Source organism: Rhineura floridana, chromosome 6 (assembly GCF_030035675.1).
Source record: "Rhineura floridana isolate rRhiFlo1 chromosome 6, rRhiFlo1.hap2, whole genome shotgun sequence".
In the NCBI taxonomy this organism is placed as follows: Eukaryota; Metazoa; Chordata; class Lepidosauria; order Squamata; family Rhineuridae; genus Rhineura; species Rhineura floridana.
This window is the reverse complement of record NC_084485.1, coordinates 121863792-121887388: the sequence shown is the minus strand read 5'-3', so window position 1 is coordinate 121887388 and position 23597 is coordinate 121863792. Positions and strand designations below refer to the sequence as shown.

The 23597-nt window shown below is 41.8% G+C and overlaps 1 protein-coding gene across 3 annotated transcripts in view; it reads right to left on the bottom strand.

The window, feature by feature from the left end:
- BRDT (bromodomain testis associated) overlaps window positions 1-9982 on the bottom strand; it is a 47761-nt gene extending 37779 nt beyond the window's left edge. For 2 of the 3 annotated variants that reach the window (XM_061633662.1, XM_061633660.1), the window contains exons 1-3: window positions 9878-9982; window positions 1947-2193; window positions 827-964 (exon numbers count right to left, since the gene is read on the bottom strand). In XM_061633662.1, coding sequence (XP_061489646.1) covers window positions 827-964; window positions 1947-2193; window positions 9878-9975 — 483 coding nt within the window. In that variant the 5' untranslated portion in view covers window positions 9976-9982. The other variant, XM_061633661.1, reaches the window with a different exon arrangement.
- Between the last annotated feature and the right edge of the window lie 13615 nt (window positions 9983-23597).

Below are 23597 nucleotides of genomic sequence, written 5' to 3'. Positions count from 1 at the left end.
ATAGTGTCTGACAGATTAACCAATGCTCAGGGTTAATGGGAGTTGTAGTCAAGCAACATCTTGGGACTCAAGCTTGAACAACACTTACCTAAACTATTTCCATTCCACTGATCATGAAAGGACATTGGCACCTGAGCTGCTTCTCTCCCCACCCCCTTCCCTCCTCCCAGTCTACGTTTCTTTGTGTCTGTCATTGTTTTTAGATTCCAGGCCTGAGGACAGGGACTGTCTTCCTACTGATTTTGATAAGCTGCTCTGGGAGCCTATTTAGCCAAAGAGCAAGGTTACAATGTTTTTAAATAAATAATAGTTTTTCATGTGTATACAAACAACCTGGCCTCAGATTTGTAGACAGATTTTTCATCCCCGCTTCTAAATAATGCTCTGTATTTGCCATTGCACCTATGCAGATGAATTTAATGCAGACTACTAGAAAGATGGATGTGAGAAGCAGTGTGAAATAGGATACTGAAGTGGCCTTCTGTCAGAAGCAGGCAAAGTGAACAAGTTGTTTAGGTGAATGGGTACACAAGGGCAACAAAACAAATCCACTATTAAAAAAACCCAAATAATACAGGGAGAAGTGATATGGAACAGTTGCCAAAAAGTCGTGCATCAGGAGTCTTGTTCAGATGTTTATACTTTTTTTTTTAAATACAACTCCAGTGTCTGAGTAAAAAAAGACACAGAAATCGAGTAGTACCCTCTCTCTCCATCCCATCATTACAAGAAATAATTCTACTGCTATTAAATAATTTCAGTTAGCTCAAACAGACAATTGCAGAGAAATCTAAGCGACTGCTCTCTAAATATACATTATACATACCTTGTTATACAAATAGCAGTTTGCAAACATAGTTTTAAAATTTTCAATGCATTCTGCAGCGCATGTGTAGTAATTGTGTTCCAGACGTTTCTGAATTGTAGTCAAGTCCATTGGGTTTTTAATAATGTTATAATAATCCTGTTCATTTTTTAAAGAAAGAAAAACGCTTTATTATTTATTTATTTATCTTGCTGAATACTTGGAAGAAACAAATCACCAGGAATAGATGGAATACCAATTGAGTTGCTGCAAGTTACTGAGACGGAATCTGTCCAAATTTTGACAAAGATTTCTCAACAAATACGGAAAACTAAACAATGGCCCACAGACTGGAAGTGTTCAATATACATCCTAATATATTTATACATATACACACCAGTTGTATGCCTAAGAGCATCTCACTGTCTACCATTGCTATTATTGTTGCTCTTGTTTGTTACTTTTAAAATGGTCACTACATTAACAAGGAATGCACTCGTGTTCATGAAGAGTACAAGAGACACACCTCTTAAATAACTTGGATTGAAATCCAAACCCCCAATTCACCATGTTGGAGGACTCCCTCCAACCAACCCAAAACAGTCCCACCAGCTGCCACTGATGGAATGACACTGGCGTTGCTCCTCTGGTGCAGAGCTCTGGTGGGATTCCCACAGACAGTAGTCCACAGAAAGCCCTCAAATAGGGCTACCCCTACCAAGGGAAGAGGTGAGCCAGCCCAGGATCCACTAGATCCCAGGCTGACCCCATTGCCATCATTTGATCGCATCAGGCTCAGTCCAGGTTGGTGTAGCACAGAGCTGAGTTTTGCCTGCCTCCCATCTTCCACCCAGGTTGGTGGGAGCAGCAGTGCTGTGGAGGTGGCAGTGGCCACTCTGTCATACCCTACCGCTGCCTGGTCAGGGTTATGATTTGTTCTGTTATGCAGGCGTACCTACTTCATTTTGCCATATGTGATCACAGAAATACAAAGAGAAAAAGTAGAAGAATTTGCTTTAGATGAAGCCAAAATGCTTGCATCAGCAGAGTTTCTTTCTCAAAAATGAGCTGCATGTTAAAACACATATGTTTGGGCTAAGATTTTCATAGAAAAAATACAAGAAATACAGTGAGCTCTTACCGGAAGTTTTAGGCCTGCAGCATCTACAGGCTGATGGAATGGCCAGGAAAAGTTATGCCTCCACATTACTTTCATAACCACTCTCTGCAAATATTGAAGCTGATTTGTTAAGCGGCCAGTTCCTTGGGTATTGATGTATTTTGGTGGGGGAGGATTGACAATTGTCATATGCTGTTGATTTGAGGCAGTCATCATAATCTCTAGGGTGTTTCTGTTGCCTTGTAGGTCAATATCTTTGTCAGAAAATCTGTCAAAAAGTGATTTGCAAGAGGCATATTGATTAATTGCTTAGTCTTTACTTGTTAGACAATGTTTTTGAGAAACTGGAAAGTAATTAAAATGCATCATTTACCATACTGCAGAACACACATGATTGAAGCAATACAAAAATCTGTTCAGTGGAGGCAAAACTAGGATGAAGATCCATAGCAGGAGCAGTGATCCCTCTTACAGTCAACTTGGGGGGATGGCCAGGGGCAGGAGACAAAAACCTATTGGCTATTAAGCTGTTTGGACTGCATATTTAATTTTTTTTTTACCCCACTCTTAGCCAAAAGGCTCACAGAGTGGCTTACAGGGTTCAGTAATAAGATGGCCCTTGCCCTCAGACATATGATCTAAAAGATATGACACAAAAATAAAAAGGGATTGAGAGGGAGGAGGAAACAAGTAAAGTCAAGCACTAGATCTTAGTTACAAAGTTCTTTCAAGTGTGCTTTCTAGCAGGGAGATCACAAGCAAGCTGCCTGTAGCTGCTGCTTCTTTGCTGATGGCCAGATCAGTTTCCCCCTTGCCATGGTGTTCATCCTGGAAGCAGGTGGGGGAAAGCAGCCTCCAGCAAGCCTTTGGTCCGCTGGACAACTGGAGGGGCCAGAGGGTGCTGCCCTTAAGTAGTTAAGCAAGAATCAGGAGAAGGGATGGGATTTGGGGTAACAACTTAGAACGATCCAAATGTTGGGAAGAAAGAAATAGAGGATCCAGTCATTATCAGCTGGTCAGGATGCCCCTCTGGTTGGGGACTTTTCAAACTGTAATATTTGTATCTCCCTACTCCAGGGATCTGACAGACATATTATCCCATTCATATCCCTGGTGTGTGTGTGTGTGTGTTTCGATGGCTGATTCATGCCTCCATCTCAAAGAGTTTAGCAAAACTGTGTCACACAGAAAAGCCCTTCTGAATGAAGACAACAATATTCCTCATCCACATACCTGGAATTAGAATCATTCATTTCAAGCAAACTCAAAGCATGGATTCACTGGCCATTCACTCTTGTCTCCAAGTTACAAGGCCAGCCAAAAACATAAACCCATACTCCAGTATTTACCACAAGATGCCAGGGAAACACTGTAAGAATTCTTACATAAAGTGAGAAGTTGTTTCTCTTCCCCCTCTGCCCACATGCCAGCAGAATCAAATCAATCTCTGCATAGATCCACACACACACACACACACACACACACACACACACACACACACACACACACACACACACACACACACACACACACACACACACACACACACACACACACACACACACACACACACACACACACACACACACACACACACACACACACACACACACACACACACACACACACACACACACACACACACACACACACACACACACACACACACACACACACACACACACACACACACACACACACACACACACACACACACACACACACACACACACACACACACACACACACACACACACACACACACACACACACACACACACACACACACACACACACACACACACACACACACACACACACACAGAGATATCATATTAGGGCAAATCCACACTACGTTTAAAGCACATCCAGTGCACATTTAAAACAGATGACTTCCTCCAAAGAATCCTGGGAAGTGGTCCCCCCCCCCACAGCGCTACATCCTTAACAAACTACAGTTTCCATGATTCTTTGGGGGAAGTTGTGTGCCTTAAATGTATGGTGTGGACCTGCCCTCAATTTTCAGAGATAGTACATCTTTGAATACAAAGTTGCTGGATGACAAAGCTGGGAGGGGGCTATTGCCTTTATGCCATTCATGAAGGCCCCTAGTTGTTCATTGTTGGTAAGAGGGGTTATTTAAGACCTCTCATGTGTTATACCCGGGTTATTTTCTGAGGGGCAAAAGAGGTAATTTATTATGTACACACCCCTTAATCATTCAGAGTAGCAGATTCCTTGGTATTCATCTGGGACTCTCAACCGTCTTCCCAACTGCCATAGAACCTTCTATTCCATGCTGATTTATCGAGTCCACTCAAGATGAGAGCTGCCATGAATCAAGACAAGAGCTGCCCTGAATCTACCCTTCCCAGAGATATATGTCTGCCACTCAGTGCAGACTCATCACATTATGAGCATCACAAGAGACACTGTTTCTTAGGCCTCCCATTTTTAAAGGAAAGGTAACTTTTGGCTGCTCATTTGAATAAGACCTATTGGAACCATGATGAGCCAGAACAGCCTTCCCCAACTTGGTGCTCTCCAGATTCTTAACTACAAGTCCCATCACAATTATGCTGGCTGAGGCTGATTGGAATTACAGCCCAAAACATCTGGAGGGCACCAGGCCGGCATTCTTTATTTAATTTGTGACTGCTTCCCACACAAGAAGTCTCAAAGAAACTACCATCAATAATAAATACCATACATAAAAATAAGTCAACTTTGAAAAGAAGTTTGTCCACAAAAATTGGTCACAAGACACTCCCACCTTGGGGAAGGTAGGGAAGGGTGAGCCAATGGGAGTGTGTATGTCATGAGGGGCTCTTGGCACTGATCCACAGCGGAAGAGGTCTTTTATTCAACTACCCTTTCTACCAGATTTTTATACACTCTGGGTTTAGGATAGAATTTTATGCAAAAATATATTGAGTTCTTGGCTCATTACGGAAGCCAACAGTTCTGGTGATCTTGCCAATAATACTATTAAAGGATTGGGGTTGGGCTGGATGTCATCTCAGGATTCCTTCCAGCCTTTTGATTCTATGGGTTGTATTCAGTCTAACCCTGAGCTGCTGGTTCCATCAGTGCAAGGATTTCTCCTTGTGCAGTGGAATCTCGTTCTCCATTTCTCCTGCTGTGTGCCCTCTAAATTTATTCTGGGTTTCTCCCCTACCCTCTGGAGTAGATTTGGGGATGGCATGCACACAGGGAGGAGAGAAGTTCCGTTGTGCTAGCACTAATCTTTGTTCTAGTATAATCATTTAGTTGAATACTAGCCCATGGTTGTAAAATTGGAGTCTGCAAAAGAGGATTGCAAAAAATGGTCAAACTAGTTTCTTTTGTTAAGTATATTATTATTATTATTTAAATTTACATCCCACCCTTCCTCCCAGAAGGAGCCCAAGGTGGCAAACAAAAACACTAAAAGCACTTTAAAAACATCTTAAAAACAAAAGACTTCCAAACATATTAAATTAAAACATGTTAAAAACATCTTTAATTAAAAAAAAAAGTTATAAAGCTATTCCAGCACAGATACAGACTGGGATAAGGTCTCTACTTACAAGGCTTGCTGAAAAAGGAAGGTCTTCAATAGGCACCAAAAAGATAACAGAGACGGCTCCTGTCTAATATTTAAGGGGAGGGAATTCCAGAGTGTGGTACCACAACACTAAAGGTCCGTTACCTATGTTGTGCGGAACGGACCTCCTGATAAGATATCTGCAGGAGGCCCTCACCTGCAGAGCACAGTGATCAACTGGGCATATAAGGGATAAGACAATATTTCAGGTATCCTTCACCCAAGCTTTGCTGGGCTTTGTACACCAAAACTAGAACCTTGAACTTGGCCTGGTAGCTAATGTGCAGCCAGTGTAATTCTTTCAGCAGCGGGGTGACATGTGGGCAATACCCTGCCCCGGTTAGCAGTCGTGCTACTTCATTTTGCACCAGCTGCAGCTTCCAGACCAACCTCAAGGGCAGCCCCATTTAGAGTGCATTACAGTAATCCAGCCTGGAGATTATCAGTACATGGACAACAGTGGTCAGGCTATCCCGGTCCAGAAACGGCCACAGCTGTCTTACCAGCCAAAGCTGGTAAAAGGCACTCCTAGCCACTGACATCACCTGGACCTCTAGTGACAAAGATGGATCCAGGAGCATCCCCAGACTACAGACCTGCTCTTTCAGAGGGAGTACAACCCCATCCAAAGCAGGCACTTGACCAAATATCCGAACTCCAGAACCACCAACCCACAGTGCCTCCATCTTGCTAGGATTCAGACTCAGCTTATTGGCCCTCATCCAGCCCACCACCAAGTCCAGGCACTGGTCCAGAGCTTGCACAGCCTGTCCCAATTTTATTTATTATTTATTTATTATTTCAATTTATATACCGCCCTTAGCAGAATAGCTCTCAGGGCGGTGAACAAACAAGATAAAATACAATATATCATAATAAAAATCATTAAAACATATACAAACAAACAACAAATACGCTACAAAAACACAATACGACAAAAATTAAAAAATACGGATTAAAAGATTAAAATGGTTAAGAAAATTTAAAATGCCTGGGAGCATAAAAAGGTCTTTACCTGGCGCCGAAAAGATAGAAGTGTAGGCGCCAGGCATACCTCTTCGGGGAGGCTGTTCCACAACTCAGGGGCCACCACAGAAAAGGCCCTAGATCTAGTAACCACCCTCCGGGCTTCCCGATGGGTTGGTACCCAGAGGAGGGCCTTAGATTCTGAACGAAGTGAACGGGTAGGTTCGTATCGAGAGAGGCGTTCCACAAGGTATTGAGGTCCCACGCCAGTTCAGATGCTATAGAGAAATGGAGCTGGGTATCATACAGTGTACTGCTGACACCTCACCCCAAATCTCCTGATGACCACTCCCATGGGCTTCCTATAGACATTAAACAGCATTGGGGATAAAATGGTACCCTGTGGCATACCACAGCACATCTTCCAGGGGGCTGAAAGACAATCACCCAATGCTATTATCTGACAATGACCCTAGAGATCAGAACCACTGTAAAACAGTGCCTCCAATACCCATCTCACCAAGTCAGCTCAGAGGGATATTATGGTCAAAGGAATCAAAAGCCACTGAGAGATCAAGTAAGAATAACAGGGTCGCACTCCCCCTGTCCTTCCCATAAAGGTCATCCATCAGGGTGGCCATGGCCGATTCAGTCCCATCCTGAAACCAGATTGGACTGGGTCAAGATAATCTGCTTCATCCAACAGTACTGGTAATTGCTGCTGCACAACCCTATCGATCACCTTCCCTAAAAAAGGAGTATTTGCAACCGGGCAGTAATAGTCACAAACCAATGGGTCCAGTAACTAGTCTTGGCCAGGTCTGTTAAATACCCACTTTGTAATGTAAGCAAGAGCAAGGGGTTACAAAAGAAACTAAGCCTGTGGGCACACTAGTCGCTTCAACATCAGCATGGTTTTTCTGGCTGCATTTTGAAGTGACTCTGCTCTTTGCTGCACATACTTCCCTTCCCCACTGCTGACTTCAGATTCTTCAGGACCGCCCACAGAAAAGGGGCTAATCACTGTGCCTGCCTCAGCCTATAGCAAAACGTTTCCATTCGCCACACCTGGAGGAACAAAGGGTTGATCTACCAATCAGTTGTGAAGTTCTGCCTGAAGCTGAATTAAAAAAACGCATTGGAGCTGATCCGACCAGGTTTTAGAGTAAACAGGGTGGCATTCAACTAGTGTCATGTGTCCCCATTTTCAGAAAAGAGGTGGAGACACACTGGAATCAACAGAACAATAAGTGTGTCTCTACCCAAAATTAACTTGATAAACGTTTGGAAGGTGAACAAAAGAGGGATATAAATCTCAAAGCAGGACAGGTACATCAGATGTTGTCGGACACCAGTTCCCATCAGCCCAGCTAAAATGGATAGTGTTCAGGGGTTGATGGGAGTTGTAGTCCAACATCTGGAGATAGGTTCCCCATCCCTGAGAGAGATATATAGACAGACATGGATGGTAGAAAACTCAAAAGCATCTTCAACTCTACACAACTGAGTTTTTGTCAGCCAATTTGTCAGTCATTTAGATATGGATTCTAAGCCTACCACCATAAGTCAGTCACTCAGTAGGTACAGCAGAGGAACAAAGTGCTGTGAGGAAAAATTGAGCTTGTAATTAAGCCAGGATTAAGAGGTTCTAAGAACCTTAATATAATTTAATTCAAAGCAACTGTTAATTAAGGTACTAATACACTAGGGGAATCTTAAACACAGCTATTGTAATAAGGAGTCACAACTCAATACTATATAGAAACAGACAGGCAATGACTGGGGCCTGCATATTGTTTAGTCAGGAGGGAACAGTCTTTGTTGTACAACACCGGTACTACATCAAGTTTCAAAACAATTGCTCTTAGGTCCACCTTATGACATCACACCCCAAAGTCAAGTATTGATGGAGAGCATTTAGTCAGTTGCACATAGCTGAACACCTTTGTGTTTCTCCTGGCTACGAAGCTACTCTTGTCTTTCAGTACATGTGCTGCTTAGCCAGACAGCGGCATGCTCTTGATTTCCAAAAGGCTCAACTAGCATCCCTGGCACAAGTTTAAGAAGTCTTGTCCTCCTTTTAAAAAGGGCTTGAAATAAAATGCTAAATTTTGTATATCATTCAGTAGCAGAAGTTAGCTAGATTTTGGAGCTCCTTATGATTAGCTGTCAGAATATTGCACATACACAGAAACAATGTATCTACCAACAAACCTTTAAGTTTCCTACCTAGAAAAATTAACATTTATATACCACCAGGACATTTAACTCATGGAGCTTATCACAAGCAACCACCATCCACCTGCAAAAAAGTCCTGAAGGAACCTACTTTTCACAGGGACTAGTTTTTAAAACCTTTTTCCAAATAATACCAGTATGAACTCTTGAGCTGTTCTAGTAGTTCAGTATACATAAGTGTAATACACACCTCTTTTGTTTTTGTTTTGGAAAGACATTGCTATATCTGCATAGTACTTGGGGGGGGAAGGCAGATCATAGTGGGGTGTACATCCCACTGCGCTCACTGTAGTTTATTCTTGTATGTGCAGTCCTATACTCTCTTCTGCTCTCTGTTTTGTCTTTTGCAAGTAAACCTAACTATAGATCCAGGGGTGTAGTTGTCGAGAGTCTCAGGGAGTCTTAGATGCCTTATTTTTTTAGGAGTAGGGTCCTAGCAGGGTCCCTATGTCTCCAGCATCCTATGAGCCAATCAGGGCAAAAGGGGAGAGCGTTAGGCAGTGAGAAGAGTCTTCTAACATGCTTCCTTGTCCTTTCCTGCTGATTGGAGCTAAGAGTGAAAGGAGGTGAGTCAGCCACTGAGAAGACTCTTCTCAATAGCTAACATGCTCCTCTTCCAAGCTCATTGGTTCCTACAAACATCTGTTGTGGTGCACAAATACATTAACAAGGATCTTATTCTCAACCCAGCAGCAAAAAAAGGAGGAGGAGTAGGGGAGGGGGCACTTTCATGAAGGGACCTTGTACTTCTGAAGTTGCCAGTACGCTACTGTATAGATCTGATTCTTTATGAAGCCATCCTGTAAATCAAGATATAATTTTCTATTCATTATGTTATTCCCAGCAGAAGCAGCAAAGCTGCACATTTCTGATTCACCAGGTAAGTTGGTGAACTTCTGATCCACCAGGTAAGTAAACATCACAAATGCATTAGCTTGTTATCAGCAAGGTCCCCTCACTTATAGGAAGAAAGAAACTTACTTTGTATTATCTGAAGTTCATAGTAATACAAGGTTTCTCTTTAGACATGGCAGTCTAAAATTTAAACCAAATTGGAAAAAACATAGTTCACTGACAGCCAATTTACTTTCTCTTTAAAGAAGAAAAAAATAGTTGGAAATCAGAGCAGTAATATCGGACTACTAACAACCTAGCAATTTACCTGTAAAGAACAGGCAGAACTTGCCAGTGGGCCTTTTCCCTATGCAAGTTTAACCCACAACAGCAATCTATAATTTTACAATGACAACACCTGCCCATGGTTAACAGCCAGGTACTTATTAATCAGTTATTTATACCTAGCCCCACCCACAGTGGGTTTTTTTTAAAAAGCCCACCCAGAGTAATTAAATAAAATGTTAGTTGTACTTCAATTTAGTTAAATATGCAATGGTTGTGTCTTAATTTTCTTTCATCAAGCAACTAAGTTACAAAGTGATGCTTATGGGGATCCATCCTGCAATGATATACCGCAATGACTACCCTAAAGTCTTTGCAGAATTGGTGCCTAGCTTTTTTTTAAACTTGTTGACCATTCATAGTAGCTATAGGTTCATATCAATGTGTTTGCAAGTCAAAAGCCTCAGTGATTCATAGTCAGCATATTTAGAGATCAGGAACATATGACAATAAAGCAATAATATTTCAACCCATTGAAGGCAATTGACTTCGTCCCAAAGAAGATGTGAACTGTATATCTTTGACCAGCATTAAATTTGAAAATGATGCATGGAATAATGTCTGCTGTGCATGTGAGATAACAAATGAAAAACGCCTCAAAGATACATGCATGTGCACTGTGATGGGGCTCTTTTGGCTGTAGCAACAGCTAAATAATGGTCAGGCCTCCTCTCTGCCCTTGTACACACTAGATTCAGCACTTCAGCCCTGGTCTGCTAAACCAGAGTTTCCTGCTACATCCAAAATGAGGAATCCTGGTTTAATCTCAGTCTACTAACTACAATTTAAACCAGAACAAACCTGGTTTTAATATCCTGCTTAGTTTAGCAAGGTGAAATCATTATGTCTGAACCAGTGTGCTGTCTTTTGAGACCCAAGCTTCTAATTTTAATTGCGTCTTGGGAGAAAAAACAAAAAATTGACTATAGCATAATTTTAATGTTCTGTTATCAAATTCCTCCAAGCTACACAGGAAGTGGATTGGACTGTGAAAAATGAACCCAAATTGTGTTTTCATTTTTACAAATTTGTAGGGCAGTACAATATCTTAGAGAGGAGGTCAGGTCTCCTGCTCCACTGGTGTATTCACTATAGCTGCCCAATTTCCTTGCTTTTTAAAGTTTGATAGAAATATATGTTGGTTATAGGTATGTTCTTAAACTGCAAGTTTTTTTTTGCCTATTAGTGAATAAAGCATTTTAGGCTGGAGATAGAATTACCATCATTTTCTGTATCAGGATCCCTGTGCTTTAAAAATGCTGCATGTATGACAACCAGAAAAATGAAAAAGTGTCACAATCACATCTCAATTCCAGGAAAAGTTTTCACTGTTGAATGTATTCTTCTCCTGCAACATTTTAAAGGTGGAGGAACACCACCAGAGAACAAGGTTGACTCTAATAACTAGTTTACAGCATTTTTAAAGTATTCTGCTGATTAGCAAATCCCTGAGAGTTCTTCAGTCAGGGGAATAAAAGCATTCATTTATTGTGAACTCATCACATAATGTTCAAGCTTCTTCTGTGCTGAATGGGTATCTATGTAATATTTTTCAATAAAACCACACGCACCTATTATTAGAATTTACCATTGTGTTGCATAATTTTAAAAACAACTGGTTTAATGCAACAGGTAAGTCTTACTTTCTTTCTCATACTATTTCTGTAAAAGGTCCCTTTTAAAATAAAGCAAAATGTATAACCTTGCCTCTAAAACAGAGTTATTTTGCTGCCTACAAGTCAAGGTAGCTCTGATGATTAGTGCACTCATAGCATTTGCCAAGGGTAAGGCTGCTGCAACTGACGGTATTAATTCTTATATGCATACATGTTCTCAGATTGGTGAGTCTGTTAAAATCCCTAGTTTGGAAGAAAAGCATTTTAAATAGTTTATGGTTTGGCATATTGGTTTGGAGACCCAGTAGTACACATTGGATTCTTTTTGGAAGGTAGACACCTAAATCCATAATTATCTGTTTCACAATTGATTCAATAATGCATTTACAGTTAGAGGGTTGGGGCCCTCTGCTGTTCTTAAGCATTAATGGAATAGCATTAAGAATACTAAATTCAGTTTTCGTGTTGGTATGGGACAGAAAAAGAGGTGTGAAACATATTCTGTCTGCTTAGGCTGCAGTCCTAAAAACACTGTTTTGCTCTTGAACTGTACTGAACAGGGAGGTGCTGTGGATAATTATTGATGTATTTATATTTTTATTGATTGTTTTCATGCTTTGCTGTGAAGCACTTTTGAGTGTAGTATTTACAGAAAAACAATATAAAATTTGAATGACTGAATGACCAGGGAATAAGCCTCATTGATCAGAGTAGGGATTACTTCTGAATAAATGTCTGTTGGATTACACTGTTAAACCTGGTGAACACCAGTTTAATCTGCTTTGTTGTTTCTGTAGGGTGTTCTATTATGAAAGTGTGATTTATCATTTGTAATTAGAATAATGCTCATGCTTTGCTGGCAAGGACTTATATGGAGTGTGTGGGGGGGTGATTTTAGCCCCTTTTGGTTTTTTAAAAATTGCTTATTATCTGGTTGGGAAACCAGTGTCTGCAAGTACAAAATGTTTTGAAGCCATGAATACATCTTTCCAGAGAGCAGTGGCTGAGCCATGAATGGATGTATTGTTTGTGTGATTGTAAGAGGTGTGTTGTTTGTTGTGTCAGTATTACATTTTCACCCAGAGGAGTGTGGTGGCTCTTGATGCAGATTCACACCTGATAGTAGAGTATATCCTGATGTTTGCTTAGTGTTCTACATTCACATAATCTTTCTTGGATGGCACTACAAACAGCAGTCTTTTAGATAGCTTTGCTGCAGACCAAAAGGTGCAGGATGGTTATTAATTTTTGTAAAATAAAATAAAAATCCTAGGTATGTTCAGAACCTGCCAACATGGGTTCATGTAGAAAACAGTACACTCTTGGACTTTCCTCAAACAGGTGTAGGATTTATTTTAGATAATAGGATATTAATGTTTTGGATTAACAAAATATATAACACTATAAATGAGAGATGGGGAACCTGTGGTCCTCTACATTCACACTAGACTTTCATTCTTTAAAAAGTCATGGCTTTCCCCAAAGAATCCTGGGAAGGGTAGCTTGTAAAGGGTGCTGAGAGTTGTGAGAAGACTCTTATTCTCCTCAAAGTGCTACAGTTGCCAGACTGGTTTAACAGTCAGTCCCTCTTCCCAGAGAACTCTGAGAATTGTAGCTCTATGAGGGAAATAGGGGTCTCCTAACAACTCTCAGCATGCTTCACAAACTACAGTTCCCAGGATTCTTTGAGGGAAGCTCTGAGTGTTTAAAGTGGAATAAATGTATGGTATGAATGTGGTCTAGATGTTTTTGGAATTTAACTCTCATCAGTCCCAGCTATGATGGCCAAACCGTCAGCGAGAATGAGCTTTGAACTACAGCAATATCTAGTGGGCTGCAACACAGGTTCTCCCATCTCTGCCATAAATCATATACTCAAAGTAGAATTTGCACTGTCAGGGCAATCCTATACATGTCTACTCAAAACTAAGTCCCATTGAGTTCAGTAGGGCTTACTCCTATGTAAGTGGGTATAGGATTATAGTTTGCAGCTACCCAAATCTCTCATCACTTTCTTTTCCCCTCTTCTGCAGTTCTCTCCCATCTCCATGGTAACCAGCTACCCTCGCCACCATTCCACCCCTCTCTCATCTGTTGCTATACTAGATCAAACCAGAGATCTTGATTGTCTCCTTTAATGTTCTCTGGTAATAGGAAACTCTGCAGGTGCTATGCTTCTTGCCCCATTTCACCACTGGCCAGCTTCTCCTGCTTGCTGTTTCAAGGACGACACACAGAAGAGGAGGGCGGGCCAGTTGCACTACAGGTGGAGTAAGAGTGAGAGATGGGACAGTTGTGCCTTCTTCAACTACCCAATTACATTTAGAGGAGGAATAGAGAAACTGTGGCCTGCCAAATGTTGTGGGACTCCAACTTCCGCCAGCCCCAGCCAGCACAGCAAATGAATTGGAATGATGGGAGTTGTAGTCCAGCAACATCTGAAGAGCCATAGGTTCCCATCCCTGATTCAGAGGAAGAGACAAGCTCTCCAGCTTGTGATCTGGTGGCCCTATTGCAGGTTCTGCACTTCAGCATTGCATCATACTTGGCCAGTATTTACAGGAAAGGATTGAATTTAGAAGTTAAAGGCTGTAATTCTATATTCACATTCACTTCAGGAGTAACACACTGTGTAATGTTTGTTTTTATGTTGTTCTATAAGAGAAAAGGATTACCAAAATAATAGGTGAGTGCTTTAGTAAGGTGGCTAGAGGTTAACCCTGATGGCATTCACAATTTCATGGATCCTCTTAATGAGCTCTAAAAGTGAGGATGCGTGATGGGAGATCTCAAATTCCCGATGTACAAGAAGACTGCATTTCTGAATGTGAATTGGCAAGTATTTACTAACAGTACAATCCCTACCATACCTACTCAGAAGTAAGACTCATTGAGTTCAATAGGACTTACTCCCAGATAGGTGTGCATAGGATTGCAGCCCAAAGCTTTGAACTATATAGTAAGGGGTCAGGAGGTCTGATTGGCAAGCAATGTAGGAATGTAGTGTCTTGGATGAATAATAGGTGATTAGATCTGATACATTTTAGCATGTCCTCGTCAGAATGTGATCATGGCACCAGGGCTATCTCTAACCACATCATTTGTGAACTGGGCTGCAAGATGGGTTTTTGTGAATAATTTTATCTCCTTTAAGGTTAACTGGAGCTCTTAAGGTTGCAATCCTGTGTATTGTTATTTCAGAGTCGGTTTCATTGATTTTGGAATACTGTAATTCTGGGGAAATTTGGATGAGATTGGACTGTATATAATCACATCCTTGATTACACATGTTGCCCCAAACTGTATTGCTCTGTTCTATGTGGCTGGGTACATATCAGAGGTGGCTAACCAGATGTTGACATCCAACTTCCATAAGCCACAGGCAACGTGGTCAATGGTCAGGGATGATGGGAGCTGTAGGTCAACATTATCTGGAATTCCATAGGTTTGCCACTCCTGGTTTAAATGATATAACTTTATGGCCAGTGCATACCTCTCAGTGTCCTAATAACTCCATGCATTATCTTCCCTGAAGATCAGAGAAACAGAAAGCTAAGGATTCCCAATGCATCCAGATGGAAATTGTGCATAAATTACTCTGATATTGTTATACTAGCAGTGCAGTCCTATGAAGAGTTAGGTGTATCAAAGGCGATTGATTTGAATGTGTTTAGATATGCCTGCCTCTTCATGGGATTGAGCTGGTGCTGGCTTACTGGTAGTCTGAAATACTTTAAACTTTATGTAGCTAACTTCAGGACCAACTGAGCACAGTATCTGCACATCTACTAACAGTCTGTTGATCAAAACATAGCAGGGATGCTGAAAGCTAGCTTCCAAACAATTATAAAAAGGTTAAAAATTAAAGTTGCACATCACAAACTTTCACTGTTTGGGCTACATCTGAGTCTCCCAGAGAGTATTCAGTAAATGCAAAAATGATCCTCAGCTCAGCTGTTCCATACTTGGATAAGCTTTTTGCTTGCACATTTAGGTATTCATAAGAAATCTTTTTCATGTGTCTGCAATTTCCATATATGACTCTTGATCATTATTTATTAGGACATTTTAGCTAGGAGTCCTATTAATAAATATAGAGCTTTTATTTAAAACACATTTCTCCTATCAAACAGTGCAGTGTACAACATTTTTGTTATTTACTGGATTATTTTTAAAGATTTACAGTGCATTTGATTTCCAGTGTAAGGCCTTATAAAATGTTTGTAGAGTCCAGCTTGGTTAAGCCTTACATTCTGAAAAGTCAGCTACAGTAGCGTCAATTGATATGTAGTCTACCTATGAAAACTTTGAAAAATCTACATGTTGTACAGGTTCTAGCTAGGATGTTGATATAGGAGGATTAGACTAAGTCAGAGGCTTAAATGTTGATGTGCTAATTTACAAGCAAATAAAAATGTTACAAACAATAGGTTTGTAATCCTCGGCTGTAACAGTTTAAAAACCTAGGCAATATACTTCAAAGCTGATTATTATTTTATTTTTTAAAAAATGTATATTCCACCCTTCCTCCCAGAAGGAGCCCAGAGTGGCAAACAAAAACATTAAAAACACTCATAACAGAGCCAGGAGAAGGGGTGCCAGTGGAAGATGAGCCGGTGAGAAGGTCCGTGGCATCCAATTACCATTTGGGGGCCTCCGGGCTAGCTGAATGCAAGGACTGGAAAGTGAATGCCGGGTCTCACAAATATCCCTACCGGGGAGTAAGCGCTCTCCATAGACTTCCATTGTATTTATTTTCTTAGACCAATCTTTTTCTCTGTTTACCTTTGGCCCAGATTGGGACCTGCAGGAGCTCTCTGAACACGAGTAGGATGTGGCATAAGTTCTCCCCTGCTCTGACACCCCCCCCAGAATGCCCTTTTTGGGGGCCTTCCGCTGGCTTCTGCCAGCCTGGACTTCCATGATGGACCCCCGGCTGAGCCAACGGGGTCCCAGCTCCACTGTGGCTGAGCTGAGGGGAATCTGCCAGCGGAGCCCAGTTCAGCCCGGACCCTGCTGGCTCAGCTGTAGGTCTACCATATCCAACTCCTCTCAGCCCAGAGTAAATAGCAGTTGGATTCTCCCCTAAAACATCTTTAAAACAAAGGACTTTAAAACGTTTTAAAATGCATCAAAACAAAACATCTTTAAAACCTTCTTTTAAAAAATATTTTACAGCATCTTCAAAAGCAATTCCAACACCAATGCAGACTGATCTAACCATTTTGGGATTTGATTTGATACCAACCATGATGCATTTATTCTGATGATCAGTTTCATTTACAATTTTGTAAAATGTTTATTCTAATTCTTTCCTAATTAAAGGTTTCATTTTCAGTAACCTTAATAACGGAGAATGATATATCTAAGCAAAGCACACCACCTCTGCAATTAAAACATACATTCCAAAATCTGAGATGCTGAATGAAAGCAAATGGCGTTGCCCAACGGTAGCTTTTCTGTATAAGCCTTGCAAGCAATCACCTTATAATCAACTAAGGTTTTATAAACAACTAGAATAGCTAATATTTATTTTGGCTGGTCAGCTTTATGACATAGCTATATAAGCAAATATTTATGAACATTGACCACCTTGGGTGTTTTATTAAAATAGAAAGGAAGGATAGAATTTTTGTTGCTATAACGATATCTGAATAATTTTCATGTTTTAACTTTAAACATTCTTTTAGGGTTATGATTTGAATGAAAGCAAATACTAAAGTAGCAGTCCCACTTTATTACTGCATGGTTCAGGGGAAATGAGATTGGTTGGGAACTTAACGCTGTGATTTCTTATGAAGAGTGGTGTACAAATTTAATAAATAAATAAAGCAGTATAGCACAAGTTCAAGGCATGAAATTTTTCTCAGCATAGAGATGTGCTGAGAGGAAGCATCATCTTCTGAATGTATTGATTGTGCAAATGGGGGAAAGATGGCAACACAAATGGTAGCTCTACATTCTAGTTGTTCTTCTAGAGGAGTGAGTTTCAAGCGGTGAGGCTATGCCATGACAGCATTTATGAAAAAATATCCTAATGTTGGCTGCCCTCCTACTTATTCCATTGTCCAACCTCCTTTCCCTTTGGCTTTCCACAGGAAAGTCTGTGATGGAGAATGTTCTTGTCTAGGCTTTTGCATTATTATTATTATTATTATTATTATTATTATTATTATATACAGACTTTGAAACATATTAAAACAAAACATCTTTAAAAGATATTAAAACAAAACATCTTTTAACAACATTAAGAAAAAAAAATCTTTAAAAACATCTTAAAAAGCAGTTCCAACACAGATGTAGACTGGGATAAGGTCTCTATTTAAAAGGCTTGTTGAAAAAGGAAGGTCTTCACTAGGCACTGAAAAGGTAACGGAGATGGTGCCTGTCTAATATTTAGGGGGAAGGAATTCCAAAGGATAGGTGCCACAATGCTAAAGGTCCGCTTCCTATGTTGTGTGGAACGGACCACTTGATAAGATGGTATCTGCAGGAGGCCGTCACCTGCAGAGCTCAGTGATTGCCTGGGTATATACAGTAGGGCCCCGCTTTACGGCATTCCGCTTTACGGTGCTTCATTCATGTGGTGGTTTTCAATTAGGGAAAGGCCCCACTCTTACAGCGCTTGTTCCGCTAATATGGCAGTTTTTTTCCATCGCGCACCATTTTTACGACATTTTTACGTCATTTTCACGCGACGTGGCCCATTATAGTCTATGGGGCCCCGCTTTACGGCGATTTCTGCTTTACGGTGGGGGCCTCGTCCCTAACCCGCCGTATTAGCGGGGCCCTACTGTAAGGGGTAAGATGATCTTTCATGTATTCTAGCTAATGTGCAACCAATGCAATTCTTTCAGCAGCGGGGTGACATGTTGGCAATACCCTGCCCCACGGAACAGTGACGCTGCTGCAGTTTGCACCAGTTGCAGCTTCCGGACCAACTTCAAGGGCAGCCCCACATAGAGCACATTAATAGAATTACAAATCTGCCCCATAGAACCCACAATTTTCTTTATACAATGAATGTAGGGGCTATATCTAGGGGCTGCATCTGATGGCCTGTTTGCTTAGATTATAAAACAAATTTGGCTGTCCAGGCCTGGGGTTGCACTCTCAAGCTGAGTTATCCTGGATTTATATATGTGTCCCTAAATAGTAGAATTTAGATGAATATGTATAATGTGAATTCAAATCATTTCAAGTAGTTAAAATACAAAGTTGTGAGTTATAGTGTTTCTCTTGGATCCATTTCTTAATCCTTGGTTAGGAGGGATACCACCTTTTTCTTTTTAGGTTGCCTTTGTCTTTAATAGCTGCACAATAGAAATAAATTCAACAGTAAGATTTTCTTCCTATTAGAAAATGATTCACTTCTTGAATTACTATCCAACACATAGTGCTTCAAGGCATGGGCAGCAAGCTCATGACAATATTCTCCTTTTAAAAAAGTCCTCTCTGTGTTCTCTCACTCACACACAGAAATATTTTTTCATGTTTTAGCTGTTCTTAATTATTTGATTGTTATTTGCTATTTATTGATTGTATTTAGGTATTTCATACTGATTGTCATCCCTTCAGCTGATTTCATTATTCTGCCTTTGCAAAGGTTTGCTTAGAATAGATGCCCTAATTGTGTTTGTAATGCAACTTCCACCTTTCAACCAGTAGATGTCAGCTCACAACTGGATTTCATTTCTTTTGAAGATAATTGAAACAAGCGAATCAGGAAACACATTGTTAGGGAACAGAAATATCAGGAACTGGAAAATAAGTAAGTGATATCAGCTGAGTAATAATAAAATCACTTTTCAAAAAGCAAGATCTGTTCATATTCATGCTTTGAAACTAAAGACATTCATCTGCCTGGCTTTTACTATAAACTAGCAAAGTTTCTATCACATTGAGGGGTTGGAAGGCAGAGGGAGAGCTCAGGTATTGTTTGTGTAATGTGTATCATGCCTTCACATGCTTGCACACATCCTTTCTAGTATCTGCCAGTGGTCACGTGGATATGGGTAGGTTTGAATACCACCACCACCGATTTCCTAAGAATAACCCCGTACTGTTCCCCATAGGGGTGAATGGCAGCCATTCACATATATGGGAAAGAATTATGGGGTGCACCAGTGTTTGAAGGTGTGTGTGTAGGGCGTGGTCTCCTCCCTAAATGTGTCCCACACAGCTGTCCTATATTGTATCCTATCTATATAACTTTTCCATTGGTAGAATGTGTCAAAGAGGCAAAACACAAGGCCAGATAAGATGTGATGTGGGAGTTCTATCACTGGATCTCCTAATATTGTTTTCAAAAAGCGGTCATGGGATGTATGGTGTGAATGGGATCAGGGTTGCAACATGGAGGGAGGGAGGGGATTACTCATTTCCCATATTAATTCCCCAGCCTAACTTCATCTCCACAAAAGCTGCTATTAGCTATGAACATTATGCCTGCCTGTTTTCCACCCCACAGCTAGTAGCACCTCTGGGAGAGCGGAAGGATGTTGTTCAGAACTGTGACATGGGAGAAAAGGATAGAATCTCTACCCTCCCATATCACGGACCCAATCCAAATTTGTCACCCCTTCCCCAGTAGCTGTTTTTGGACATGAAAAAGGCACATTTAGTCAGCTTTGACCCACATAAACTGTATGCAGATGACTGATATGGGAATATTCAATGCACAGAGAGAATGTGATTGCACTGGCCCCATCCCAGCCTCTATGCATAGATTACCTTTTCTGCGCAGAACCAATGTATGTGCAAGTTGTACATACAGTAGATCTGATCAATACATGAAGGTGGGGAGACAGAGTCACTCCCTCCTCCAAGCATCAGTTATCACCAGTTGTATGTGTGGGATTCACAAATGGTTGTTGGGTAATCCTGTGAAAATGTCAACAATAAACTCGGTTTTCATTTTCATATATAGTTAACATGTCCTATATCATTTTAAAGATCATTTCCCAAAGTTTCATTATTTAGCTATAGTTTTTCAAAATGGCATTTTACATGTGAATAAAACAACCAGAAGTGTGGTATGCAAGATGACTCAGAATTTCTTTATTTTTCTGCTAGGCTTCAGTTAAAGACCTCTCCAAGAAAATAGACAATGGGTTAATGACCCTTTATTGTATTGATAGTTTTGCTTTCTCATTTGGTAAACTAGGAAGAAATTTTATGTTAAGAACAAAATCAGATGAGATTAGGAAAATAAAATGAATGTTGGATCAGCGTATTATGTTGGTCACAAAAATGCATATCCCCCTTCAGTAAATGAAAAGAAAAATCTGTAATTTTCAATTTTATTCCCTTCCTTGCAGTTGCTAGCTTTAAGAAAATGTGATGAGATATTACCTGAAGTGTGTTATACATGCAACAATTTTTGTGACCAACATAATACCACAATGTGCAACTTACATTGCACATATGTGTTGTCACGTGTCATTTCAATTCCTTTTTACAATTATAATTATTTTCCTAAGAAATTAATTATAATTAGGCCTATTGTTTGTACCATACCATTGATGTAAGACATCTTACAGAGTTTTTTAAAAAGAGACAGGCCTCTGCCCTCAAGAAATTTACAATCCTAAAGACAAGTTGGATAAGAAGTGGCTATTTCCTGCCTGAACTCGAACTCGGAGTCAGACACAGCTGTAGTTTTTTCTTTTACTGAAATAAGAGAAAGTTTCAGTTCAGTGCACTTCATTTATCTACAACTTACTCAACTCAGCATCCCTCTCGAACTAACTAGGCACAACTTGGCAGCATTAAGACGTTGACTCAGCAACTAATACTTCCCCCTCACCCAGCTTCAGTAGGGCTGGGTGGGCTCCTTGCTTGCATGTACTGTGAATCACTGTTGGAGGTGTACGCATAAGTGCAGACTCCTCCTGAGCTGGGATTATTGAATCTCCTGCAGCATTCATCCTGGTGAAGGCGGGGCCTGAGTCTCTGTCCTGTCCCCTCTCTCTGCAGGGGGAGGGCTGTCTGCTGGTGATGCAGGCACTGGGAGAGGCACCTTCTCAGGCGAAGGAGTAACTGGCAGGTCTGGTGGTCTCTCCAGGGGGGTGTCTGGGACTGCTGGAGGTGATCCATCAACATCCAGAGCAGGGGCTGCTTTGTCATCCCTCCCCTAGCTGGGTCCTTCCACGACTGGAATGTCCCAGTTCAAGTCCTCCTCGCCCCCTTCCTGCTCGCCAGTCTACTCCCTGCTAGCATGGCTTACAACATCATCCCCCCTTCCATGCCGGGCCCCTTCCCACCCTGGAGTCTTGGGTTTGTCAGGGTATTCTTCATGGAATTTTCTCACCAAGTCTGACGCATGGACATCAGATGCTGCCTCCCTGGACCTTTCCTCCAGTCCAAAACCTTTCCAGTGGATGAAGTACTGTCGTTTCCCTCACCACCGGCAGGAGTTGAGAATCTGTTCCACCTCATATTCAGCCTCGCCATTGATGATGATCAGTAGTGGTGGGGTGTCAGGCTCCTGGTAGGGGCTTGGAGTCTCCTCTAAGGTTAGCAATGACCGGTGGAACACGGTGTATCCTCATGGAAGTGGGCAACCCTGCCAGATTGATCTGAGTTTCCATTTTGAAGGGTCCCCCACTCCTCGCTTCCAGTTTATGACAAGGCATCCTCATGGGCAGATAACGGATGGAGAGCCATACCGTATCACCCACCTGTATCTCAGGGTTGGGCTGTTGGTATTGGTTGGCTACTCTCTTGTAAGTGGCCTTAGCTGTCGTCAGCTGTTCTTGTAACAACTGTTGCATTGCCTGTAACTCTTGGGCAAACTCTGCCGCCGCTGGTACTGCCAGGGAGGAGGGAGGAGTGGAGAAGGTTTGAGGGTGGTAGCCAAAGTTGGTGAAAAAGAGAGTTTGCTGGGTAGAGGCATGAACCGAGTTATTGTAGGCAAACTCAGCCAGGGGCAATAAAAACACCCAATTGTCCTGCTGGTAGTTCTCATAGCAGCAAAGGTACTGCTCCAGAGTGGCATTCACTTTCTCAGTTTGTCCATCCATCTGGGGATGGTGTGATGACGACAACATTAATTCAGTCTGTAACAGCTACCACAAGGCACACCAGAACTGGGCTGTGAATTCGGGCCCCCAATCCGAGACTAGGCTGGTTGGGAGCCCATGTAGCCGGACTACATGCTGGGTAAACAACTGCTCCGTCCCGCGGGCCGTTGGTAAGCCAGCACATGGAATGAAATGGACCATCTTGCTAAAGGCGTCCACAACCACCAGGATAGTAGCTTTCCCTTGAGAGGGGGATAAGTCTGTGATGAAGTCCAGGGTGATCATCTGCCAATGTCGTGAGCCATGCAGGGAGGGGGCGGACAGATGATGAGGACTTAGACTGGGAACCTGGGGAGGGGACAGGCAGCGGGGTAGACCCACAGGGCACCCCAGTCCCTGTCTTTGGCAGCTCAGCCCCCCCAGCTCCTGACCACCTGTTGAAGCTCCACCTGGCCCATCTGACACTCTTCAATTGGAGACGCCCCCACCATCTGTGCCAGAGGCTCAACCTCGCACATCACACATTTCCCAACCGAGTACTGCCCAGCTTCCCACACCTGAACTGTTAGCAACCCCCCTCCGTTGGAGGTGCTTGAGGTGGGAAGTTTAGCAGTCAGAGCTGAGGCAGAGGCATGCGCGATCCAACCCTACTTAAGCTGACTTGGGGGGGACCCGGTTGCTGAGTCAACATCTTAGAGTCGTAAAGTCATGCTTAGAGCTAGAGCACAGCTCTTAGAAAGAGTAGTTAGGTTAATGAGGTGAACTGCTTTGGATGCATCTATTACTTTAACAAAAAGAGAAAAAGCTACAGCCGAATCCGAGTCTGAATCCTTCAACTTCGGGCAGGACAGCCAAGGACCCTCAGATGTGGGGAGTGGTTCCAACAACCTGGCTGGGCGCCCTGGGGCATACTTAGCTCTCAGGTAAGTGGAGCAGGAGTGGATATATTTCTCAATGTCATGCTTCATTTGTGGCCACCAGAAGTCTCATGCAACAGCCTGCAAGGTCTTGAACACCCCAAAATGGCCTGCTGTTGGAATATCATGGCATTGGCATAGGATTT